This window comes from Oncorhynchus masou, chromosome 1 (genome assembly GCF_036934945.1).
Source record: "Oncorhynchus masou masou isolate Uvic2021 chromosome 1, UVic_Omas_1.1, whole genome shotgun sequence".
In the NCBI taxonomy this organism is placed as follows: domain Eukaryota; kingdom Metazoa; phylum Chordata; class Actinopteri; order Salmoniformes; family Salmonidae; genus Oncorhynchus; species Oncorhynchus masou.
Window position 1 is genome coordinate 35,874,645 of NC_088212.1, and position 11,991 is coordinate 35,886,635.

At 44.8% G+C, this 11,991-nt stretch overlaps 1 protein-coding gene across 1 annotated transcript; it reads left to right on the forward strand.

The window, feature by feature from the left end:
* The first annotated feature begins 5,907 nt into the window (after positions 1–5,907).
* Positions 5,908–11,464, forward strand: LOC135552528 (purpurin-like). The gene is made up of 6 exons (XM_064984245.1): positions 5,908–6,219; positions 6,566–6,684; positions 6,915–7,051; positions 10,409–10,521; positions 10,801–11,013; positions 11,147–11,464. Exons 2-6 carry the CDS (start codon positions 6,568–6,570, stop codon positions 11,155–11,157), a joined length of 591 nt encoding a protein of 196 aa, XP_064840317.1. The 5' UTR covers positions 5,908–6,219; positions 6,566–6,567; the 3' UTR covers positions 11,158–11,464.
* Positions 11,465–11,991: the final 527 nt, after the last annotated feature.

Here is an 11,991-nt window from a genome sequence, read left to right on the forward strand (position 1 = left end):
CCAACACTTAATTGTTTCTGTATAGAAAGTTGACATCTACTTTTCTCTGCTCTCTCACTACAGCCAGTGAAGAGTCCATTTTGAAATGAGCAGGCACTGGAAGAAGTTACTGTGAAGCTCTTCACAAAGCTCTTGAAATGTTCCACTCTCTTCTTCCTGTACATACTTGGTCAAAAACTCTCTGGCGGTTGTTTTATTGACGTGTGCGCTCTAACCTATAAACCCTCACTTTGAAACCAGATAGAGTACGTTGTAGTTATTTACATGGCATACAAAATAATGGCTTTCTTTTTGGATTCAGAACTGTAACATCACAAATGCAGTATTGTAAATGAAGTTAAATGTTTTGTACCCTAGTTACACAGCCTCATGACAATTGTAACGTCGTTCTTCGTTTGTCGCAAGAAAGTCGGACCGAAATGCAGCGTGGTGGTTACTCATGTTTTTAATGAATGAATTAAATGACGATTACAAAATACAAAACGGAACGTGAAACCTAATTACAGCCTATCTGGTGAAACTACACAGAGACAGGAACAATCACCCACGAAATACACAGTGAAACCCAGGCTACCTAAATACGGTTCCCCATCAGAGACAACAAGAATCACCTGACTCTGATTGAGAACCGCCTCAGGCAGCCAAACCTAAACTAAACACACCCCTAATCAACCACAATCCCAATGCCTACAAAAAATCCAATACAACAACACAATAACAAACCCATGTCACACCCTGGCCTGACCAACTAATTATCTAAAACACAAAATACTAAGACCAAGGCGTGACAGAACCCCCCCCCCCCCCTAAGGTCCGGACTCCCGGACGCACCTCAAAACCATAGGGAGGGTCCGGGTGGGCGTCTGTCCATGGTGGCGGTTCCGGCTCGGGATGTGGACCCCACTCCATAAATGTCATAGTTCCTCCCCCTCGCGTCCTGGGATAATCCACCCTTGCCACCGACCATGGCCTAATAGTCCTCACCCAGAACCCCACTGAACTGAGGAGTAGCTCGTGACTGAGGGGCAGCTCGGGACTGAAGCAGCTCGGGACTGAGGGGAAGCTCAGGACTGAGGGGCAGCTCGGGACTGAGGGGCAGCCCAGCACTGAGAGGAAGCCCAGCCAGGCAGTTGAATCCGGCAGATCCTGGCTGGCTGGCAGTTCTGGCAGATCCTGGCTGACTGGCGGATCTGGAAGAGTCTGGTTGACTAGCAGATCTGGAAGAGTCTGGTTGACTAGCAGATCTGGAAGAGTCTGGTTGACTGGCAGATCTGGAAGAGTCTGGCTGACTGGCAGATCTGGAAGAGTCTGGCTGACTGGCAGATCTGGAAGAGTCTGGTTGACTGGCAGATCTGGAAGAGTCTGGTTGACTGGCAGATCTGGAAGAGTCTGGTTGACTGGCAGATCTGGAAGAGTCTGGTTGAATGGCAGATCTGGAAGAGTCTGGTTGACTGGCAGATCTGGAAGAGTCTGGTTGACTGGCAGATCTGGAAGAGTCTGGCTGACTGGCAGATCTGGAAGAGTCTGGCTGACTGGTGGATCCTGGCAGACTGACGGCTCTGGCTGCTTCATGCTGACTGACGGCTCTGGCTGCTCCATGCTGACTGGCGGCTCTGGCTGCTCCATGTAGATTGACAGCTCTGGCGGCTTCTTGCAGACTGACAGCTCTGACTGTTCCATGCAGACTAACAGCTTTGGCAGCTCCTTGCCGACTGGCAGCTCCTTGCAGACTGGCAGCTCCTTGCAGACTGGCAGCTCCTTGCAGACTGGCAGCTCCTTGCAGACTGGCAGCTCCTTGCAGACTGGCAGCTCCATGAAGACTGGCAGCTCCATGCAGACTGGCAGCTCCTTGCAGACTGGCAGCTCCATGCAGACTGGCAGCTCTAGCTGCTCCATGCAGACTGGCAGCTCTAGCTGCTCCATGCAGACTGACAGCTCAGACTGCTCCGAACAGGCAGGAGGCTCCGGCAGCGCTGTAGAGGAGGAAGGCTCTAGAAGCGCTGAACAGGCGGGAGACTCCGACAGCGCAGGAGAGAAGAAAGGCTCCGACAGCGCAGGAGAGGCGAGGCGCACTGTAGGCCTGATGCGTGGTGCTGGCACTGGTGGTATTGGGCCGAAGACACGCACAGGAAGCCTGGTATGGGGAGCTGCTACCGGATGGCTGGGGTGTGGAGGTGGTACTGGATAGACCGGACCGTGCAGGCGCACTGGAGCTCTTGAGCACCGAGCCTGCCCAACCTTACCCGATTGAATACTCTCGGTCGCCCTGCCAGTGCGGCGAGGTGGAATAGCCCGCACTGGGCTATGTAGGCGAACCGGAGACACCGAGCGCAAGGCTGGTGCCATGTAAGCCGGCCCAAGGAGACGCACTGGGGACCAGATGCGTAGAGCCGGCTTCATGGCATTTGGCTCGACACTCAATCTTGCCCGGCCGATACACGGAGCTGAAATATACCGCACCAGGCTATGCACCCGCACTGGGGACACCGTGCGCACCACTGCATAACACGGTGCCTGCCCGGTCTCTCTAGCCCCCCGGTAAGCACAGGGAGTTTGCGCAGGTCTCCTACCTGGCGTAGCCATACTCCCTGAAAGCCTCCCCCAATAAATTTTTGGGGCTGATTCCCGGGCTTCCATCCACGTCGCCGTGCTGCCTCCTCATACCAGCGCCTCTCCGCTTTATCCGCCTCTAGTTCCTCCTTGCGGCGGCGATATTCACCAGGCTGAGCCCAGGGTGCTTTTCCGTCCAGTTCTTCCTCCCATGTCCAATTCTCCAAGTGTTGCAGCCTCTCCCACTGAAGCTGCTTCTGTTGCCTCTCCTGTGGCTCCTGCCTGTTAACACGCTGCTCGGTCCATGTGTGGAGGGTGATTCTGTAACGTCGTTCTTAGTTTGTCGCAAGAAAGTCGGACCGAAATGCAGCGTGGTGGTTACTCATGTTTTTAATGAATGAATCAAATGACGATTACAAAATACAAAACAACAAAACGGAACGTAAAACCTAATTACAGCCTATCTGGTGAAACTACACAGAGACAGGAACAATCACCCACGAAATACACAGTGAAACCCAGGCTACCTAAATACGGTTCCCCATCAGAGACAACAAGAATCACCTGACTCTGATTGAGAACCGCCTCAGGCAGCCAAACCTAAACTAAACACACCCCTAATCAACCACAATCCCAATGCCTACAAAAACCCCAATACAACAACACAATAACATAAACCCATGTCACACCCTGGCCTGACCAACGAATTATCTAAAACACAAAATACTAAGACCAAGGCGTGACAACAATGTCATAAATGCTACATGATAAATACATGGTAAACATTTCAATTGTTGTTCTTTCTTCATTTACATTGCACTTGCTTCACCTTTGTCCTGACACTTGTTTTGCTATCAAGTCATGATTATACTAAACTGCGTTTATTTTCAGCAAACTTAACATGTGTAAATATTTGTATGAACATAATAAGATTCAACAACTGAGACATAAACTGAACAAGTTCCACAGACATGTGACTAACAGAAATGGAATAATGTGTGAAAAAATGGGAGGGGGGGGATAAAAATCAAAAGTAACAGTCAGTATCTGCATTAAGTACTGCAGTGCATCTCCTCCTCATGGACTGCACCAGATTTGCCACTTCTTGCTGTGAGATGTCACCCCACTCTTCCACCAAGGCACCTGCAAGTTCCCGGGCATTTCTGGGGGGAATGGTCCTAGCCATCACCCTCCGATCCAGCAGGTCCCAGACGTGCTCAATGGGATTGAGATCCAGGCTCTTTGCTGGCCATGGCAGAACACTGACATTCCTGTCTTGCAGGAAATCACACACAGAATGAGAATTATGGCTGGTGGCATTGTCATGCTGGAGGGTCATGTCAGGATGAGCCTGCAGGAAGGGTATCACATGAGGGAGGAGGATGTCTTCCCTGTAACTCACAGCATTGAGATTGCCTGCTGTGACAACAAGCTCAGTCCGATGATGCTGTGACACACCGCCCCAGACCATGACGGACCCTCCACCTCCAAAACGATCCTGCTCCAGAGTACAGGCCTCGGTGTAACACTCATTCCTTCGACGATAAACGCGAATCTGACCCTCACCCCTGGTGAGACAAAACCGCAACTCGTCAGTGAAGAGCACTTTTGCCAGTCCTGTCTGGTACAGCGACGGTGGGTGTGTGCCAATAGGTGATGTTGTTGCTGGTGATGTCTGGTGAGGACCTGCCTTACAACAGGCCTACAAGCCCTCAGTCCAGCCTCTCTCAGCCTATTGCGGACAGTCTTAGCACTGATGGAGGGATTGTACGTTCCTGGTGTAACGCAGGCAGTTGTTGTTGCCATCCTGTACCTGTCCCACAGGTGTGATGTTCGGATGTACCAATCCTGTGCAGGTGTTGTTACACATGTTCTGACACTGTGAGGACGATCAGCTGTCCGTCCTATCTCCATGTAGTGCTCTCTTAGGCGACTCACAGTACGGACATTGCCGTTTATTGCCCTGGCCACATCTGCAGTCATCATTCCTCCTTGCAGCATGCCTAAGGCACGTTCATGCAGATGAAAAGGGACCCTGGTGTATCTTTCTTTTGGTGTTTTTCAGAGTCAGTAGAAAGGCCTCTTTAGTGTCCTAAGTTTTCATAACTGTTTAAGTGTTTAAACCCTTTACAATGCAGATCTGTGAAGTAATTTGGATTTTTACGAATTATCTTTGAAAGACAGGGTCCTGAAAAAGGGACATTTCTTTTTTTTGCTGAGTTTATTATAGAATAAGAAAAAGTTACACTTAAGAAATCTTCATCCGCCAATTCAAATATATGTTAGGGTACTTTCTAAACTTTTAGAAACTATGAAACTGATATTACAAAAATGATTAAATATTGATTATAAACAAAGTCTTACTGTCTTCCCTGTCATGGCCATGCACGTGAATACGGGGGCTGTGGTCCGTCTGCTGTCATGACTGGAGTGGATCCAACAAATGACTTCAGGTGAAGCAAACATCTGACCTGACACTCACTTTATGTGTTATGTTGGCATGGCTGAAAGGCAAAGGTGCCAAGCCACAGTAATTCAAGCTCATCCCCAATCTAAATATAAGCAGCAACAATGACAGAAGTGGTTCATTATAGCATGAGCCAAAAGCTTTATTTGTCAACTATGTATATCATCCTACCTGTTATCAACTATAGTGCACTATTAAAAATGATTAATGGACGTGTTCCAATGTATTGCCTTCCTCACTGAGAAAATATTCAAATGACAGGGTCATGACACCCATTTAACCTCGTGTTGACAACCATCTTGAAATGTGCTTCAGCAGTCTCCTGCCCCAGAACGTTTTGTCTGGGATTACAGAAGCAAGCTGGTGCAACAGACCATGTGACTTAACCCAGGGGCAGGAACATAAAGTCCCACACAGACCTTGACATTTCATAACACGTGTATTCTTACAACGTGTATTCTTGGGCAAGTTATTATGGACTACTGATCATGCTCTCATTTCAATGATTGGCATGCAGATTTGCATAACATAACATGATAACATTTGGATAGCATGACATTGATTCAACTTTGAACATCAGATCTTTTTACATCAGAACTTCTTCAGAGCTATTCTGATTGGTCAAAAGACCAATAAGTGACAATAAGACCAGAATTGGGCAGCCTGTGTAAATGGTGCGTTTGATCGGTACTTTTACTTCATCTGCCCCAACTTGACATCCAGTCCCTCTTTATTTATCCTTCATATTATTCAAATTCAGTTAAAAGGAAGTGATACCAACTGGTGATAAATACATGTGTAATTTATTTCCATTTAATTTGCATGTCAATAAGGAACTATCTAACAATACACTTCTGTAGCCTAAAAAACACTAGTATTGCCATTCCCATGTGTAAACAGTACTTTGGCTTGGCTGAGGTGAACTAATTCCCTAGACATGTGCTTTCTATGAGTTTAGACTATTATACACCACTGATACAATTACATAAAGCCATTTCAGTGCTGCATGGGAAAATTCAACGGCTTACAGGATTTAGTTAACTGGATTAGTGCTAGATTTAGGACCAGAATGTGAAAATAATCAGTGAGCTCGTCTGTTCCTTGGGTATATAAGGATCCTAGACAGAAGACAAACACAGTCGAAGAGAAACACATACCTACAACTTCATTGAAACTTCACCACTTGCTTTGTTCCATTACAGGTAAGTTTTGGAACTTTTCATGGGATTGTTGTTCAAATGTTGTTGCTAATATAGATTTATCTGATTATTTGGCTTTGTTAAATATTATAACGTTGTCATTTTTTATAAAATGGTTTGTAAATAGTTTTATCTGGGACCATTTGTAGAGAAATTTTGAGAGAAGATGAGATAAACTTTGAAACGCTCCACCATAGTCAGCTTGTCAGTTTACCAAGTTATGACATGGAATTTTTAACAATTGAGAGGAATAGCTATTGTGCTCTATCAAAATAGACATGCTAATGTCACTTTAATTTGTTCTTACATGCGTATACAATTCTACTAATGGAATTTCTGTCTCCTCTAGAAATGAATTTCCATATGCTCGCCCTGGTGGTCGTGCTCCTGGTGGGTCTGGAGCAGAGCTGGGCTGCTTCCTGTGTGGTGGACAGCTTCACAGTCAAGGAGGACTTTGACCCCAAGAGAGTGAGTACAGACGACAATACACAGGTTGTGTAGTACGTAGACTATAGCAGACCTACCTGCAAGGTTGCAGTACATCTATCTGTTTCATGTGTGCCAGTACTACCGTACGCAGTTAGACAAATATTGTGCCACTCTCCAGTATGCAGGAAATTATTATTGCTGAGGCTACAACAGTCCTACATGCAAGGCCCTTCAACTAACCTGTTGTTGTTTATGCGTGTGCGCACCAGTACGCAGGGAAGTGGTATGCTCTGCAGAAGAAGGACCCTGAGGGTCTGTTCCTCCAGGACAACATCTCAGCGGAGTACACCATCGGTGACGACGGCTCCATGGTCGCCTCCTCCAAGGGCCGTGTCACACTGTTCGGGTAAGAGAGCTAGAGATGATTTCTGATGAAATGGTAATAGTCTTAGAAATGTGCCATTCCCTAGTCATTCAGTTTGTTGGAGTGAAAACATAAGGCTTACCTGTACATGTTGCTCGTAATTGTATTCTACTACTGTATCTGTGATGAGTAACTACACTGAGCAAAAATATAAACGCAACATGTAAAGTGTTGGTCCCATGTTTCATGAGCTGAAATAAAAGGTCCCTGAAATTGTCCATGCACAAAAAAACATATTTATTTAAAATGTTGTGCACACATTTGTTTACATTCCTATTAGTGAGCATTTCTCCTTTGCCAAGATAATCCATCTACCTGACAGGTGTGGCATATCATGAAGCTGATTAAACAGCATGATCATTACACAGGTGCACTTTGTGCTGGGGACAATAAAAATGTTCAGTTTTGTCACACAACATAATGCCAAAGATGTCTCAAGTTTTGATGGAGTGTGGAATTGGAATGATGACTACAGGAAGGTCCACCAGAGCTGTTGCCAAGTAATTGAATGTTAATTTCTCTACCATAAGCCGCGTTCAACATCGTTTTAGAGAATTTGGCAGTGCATCCAACTGGCATCACAACCATAGATCACGTGAATGAAAAAGAATAGAAAATCAGAACCTTACAGATAATGCACGGATAATGTTGCAAGGATCCGTACAAAATTCCTGGAAGCTGAAAATGGCCCAGTACTTCCATGGCCTGTATTCTCACCAGACATGTCACCCATTGAACATATTTGGGATGCTCTGGATTGACGTGTACGACACCGCCAACATCCAGCAACTTTGCACAGCCATTGAAGAGGAGTGGAACAACATTCCGCGGGCCTCAATCAACAGCCTGATCAACTCTATGCGAGGGAGATGTGTCGTGCTACATGAGGCAAATGGTGGTCACACCAGATACTGACTGATTTCTGATCCACACTCCTACTTTTTAAGGTATCTGTGACCAACAGATGCATATGTGTATTCCCAGCCATGTGAAATCTGTAGATTAGGGCCTAATTTATTTATTTCAATTGACTGATTTCCTTATGAACTGTTCATATGAACTGAAACTCAGTAAAATCTTTGAAATTGTTGCATGTTGTGTTTATATTTTTGTTCAGTGTATATACTGTACCAGTCAAAGATTAGGACGCACCTACTCAATACATTTTTTAAAACTATTTTTTACAAAACTATGAAGTAACACATATGGAATCATGTAGTAACCATGATTCTTCAAAGTAGCCACCCTTTGCCTTGATGACAGCTTTGTACACTATCTTTGATGACAGCTTTGGCATTCTCTCAACCAGCTTCACCTGGAATGCCTTTCCAACAGTCTTGAAGGAGTTCCTGCATATTCTGAGCACTTGTTGGTTGCTTTCCTTCACTCTGCGGTCCAACTGATCCCAAACCACCTCAATGGGGTTGAGGTCGGGTGATTGTGGAGACCAGGTCATCTGATTCATCACTCTCCTTCTTGGTCAAATGGCCCTTACACAGCCTGGAGGTGTATTGGGTCATTGTCCTGTTGAAAAACAATTGATAGTCCCACTAAGCGCAAACCAGATAGGATGGTGTATCGCTGCAGAATTCTGTGGTAGCCATGCTGTTTAAGTGTGCCTTGAATTCTAAATAAATAACCGACGAGTCACCAGCAAAGCACCCCAACACCGTTACACCTCCTCCTCCATGCTTCATGATGGGAACCACACATGCAGAGATCATCCGTTAACCTACTCTGCGTCTCACAAAGACACGTTGGTTGGAACCAAAAATCTCAAATTCAGACTCATCAGACCAAAGGAAAGATTTTCACCAGTCCAATGTCCCTTGCTCGTGTTTCTTGGCCCAAGCAAGTCTCTTCTTATTACTGGTGTCCTTTCGTAGAGGTTTCTTTGCAGCAATTCAACCATGAAGGGCTGATTCACACAATCTCCTTTGAACATTTGATGTTGAGACGTGTCTGAGGTGCAGTTATTTGCCTATTTCTGAGGCTGGTAACTCTAATGAACTTATCCTCTTCCGCAGAGGTAACTCTAGGACTTCCTTTCCTGTGACGGTCCTCATCAAATCAAATTGTATTAGTCACATGTGTTGAATACAACAGGTGTAGACCTAACAGTAAAATGCTTACTTACGAGCCCCTAACCAACAATGCAGGTTAAAAAAAATATGGATAAGAATAAGAAATAAATGTAACAAGTAATTAAAGAGCAGCACTAAGATAACAATAGCGAGACAATATTAAGGGGGTACCGGTACAGAGTTCGCTGTGCGGGGGCACCGGTTAGTTGAGGTAATATGTACATGTAGGTAGAGTTATTAAATTGACTATGCATAGATGATAACAACAGAGAGTAGCAGCAGTGTAAAAAAGGGGGGGAGGGCGATGCAAATAATCTGGGTAGCCATTTGATTAGATGTTCAGGAGTCTTATGGTTTGGGGGTAGAAGCTGTTTAGAAGCCTCTTGGACTTGGCACTCTGGTACCGCTTGCCATGCGGTAGCAGAGAGAACAGTCTATGACTAGGGTGGCTGGAGTTTTTGGCAATTTTTAGGGACTTCCTCTGACACAGCTTGGTATAGAGGTCTGTTTTGGTGTGCTTGGACCATGTTAGTTTGTTGGTGATGTGGACACGAAGGAACTTGAAGCTCTCAACCTGCTCCACTGCAGCCCCATTGATGAGAATGGGGGTGTGCTCGGTCCTCTTTCTCCTGTGGTCCACAATCATCTCCTTTGTCTTGATCATGTTGAGGGAGAGGTTGTTGTCCTGGCACCACACGGCCAGGTCTCTGACCTCCTCCCTATAGGAGAGCCAGTTTCCTTATAGTTCTTGATGGTTTTTGCAACTGCATTTGAAGAAACTGTCAAAGCTCTTGAAATGTTACGGATTGACTGACCTTCATGTCTAAAAGTAATGATGGTCTGTCGTTTGTCTTTGCTTATTTGAGCTATTCTTGCCATAATATGGACTTGGTCTTTTACCAAATAGGGCTATCTTCTGAAGAAGGAAAGAAATTCCACATATTATCTTTTAACAAGGCACACCTGTTAATTGAAGCTGGTTGAGAGGATGCCAAGAGTGTGCAAAGCTGTCATCAAGGCAAAGGGTGGCTACTTTGAAGAATCTCAAATATAAAATATATTTTGATTTAACACGTTTTTGGTTACTACATGATTCCATGTGTGTTATTTCATAGTTTTAATGTCTCCACTATTATTATACAATGTAGAAAACAGTAAAAATAAAGAAAAACCCTGGAATGAGTAGGCGTGTCCAAACTTTTGACTGGTACTGTACATTACAATAGCTTTTTCCACCATTGACATCCATCTTCAGATTCTGGGTTGTGTGCGCTGACATGGCTGCCCAGTACACTGTGCCTGACTCTGCCAACCCTGGAAAGATGTTCATGAACTACCAGGGCCTGGCCAGCTATCTGTCCAGCGGAGGTACATTTTCTGAATAAATATATATATATGCCTTTTAGCCAGCGCTTTATCCAAAGCGACTTAGTTATGCGTGCATATATTTTTATGTGTTGGTGGCCCTAGAAGCGAAAACCACAATCCTGGTGTCGTAAGCGCCATGCTCTACCAACTGAGCACTACAAGACCACAATATACCCTTATAGACAATATGCCTATACACTTACAGGCACAGAGACACATCATTAACAACCAACAGTAAGCCACCCTCGAGACTCACAGTATACTCTCCTCTTTTCTCAGGTGACAACTATTGGGTGATTGACACCGACTATGAAAACTACGCCATCACCTATGCCTGCCGTACCCTAAAGGACGATGGAAGCTGTGAGGATGGTTACTCCCTTATCTTCTCTCGTAACCCCCGTGGCCTGCCCCCAACCATCCAGAGGAGCATTCGCGCCAAGCAAGAGGAGATCTGCATGGCCGGACAGTTTGAGCCTGTGCTGCAGTCTGGTAAGTGTCCAATGACATTTTATTAATACAGCCCTTCTTACATCAAGTCATTACAAAGTGTTTTTTTGGATGGTCTATGTTCTAGAAGTTCATTCCCCACCTGACCCCATTTTTCATACCCTCTCCTCAACAGGAGCTTGCTAAACGTCTACCACAAAGGAACTTGTGCTGCCAAAGGATCCCTACTGGCTTGGACAGAGACACCTACTGACGACTGAAGAGGGAAATTGCATACAAATGATTTTTTTATGAAAGTAATTCTATGCCCCCTTAAATAAAAGGGCGTGACACCTGCACCAACCCAATCACTTCAATTGATTTAGAAAAATGTACTGAATGTGGTGTACTGTACATCACATAATTACCTAAATCAATATTAACACCACAGTGTTGTTTCACTCATTCACTTTTCATCAGTTTGTGTTGGCGACAATAAAACATTTGAAGGTAACTTTGCGTTGTCAGTGACTTTGTGAATACATTGTCCATGGACATGAGCATTCTAATGTTATCACGGTCTGATGAGCTTAAAAAAAGATTCAAGGTGGTTAACAAAACCCCACAAAGCTTTTACTTATTGAATGTGACATTTCTAAATATTTCTAAATATATTAGAGAACTCCACCTCACACGTCTTAATGCATTTACAAATGAAAGAGAACACGTCCTGAATTTCTTCATCCTCATCACCACACTAGAAGGAGATCAATTAAAAAGATGAGGCCTGTAATTTTCATCATAGGTACACTTCAACTATAATCCTAGACCAGCTCGTACCCCGACTAGTCCCTACTCCAGTGCCAGAGACTCAAGAAGATGTTAACCCTTCACCAGCCACAAAGACACTCGACAAAGATCCAGAAACTCATTGGAGAAAACCCTTGTAGCTACTGTTTTGTAATGGAACTAGCTTTAAAACATTCTGACTTGCTTATTATTAAATACATGACTTTTGTATTATCTATGGCACTGTAATAA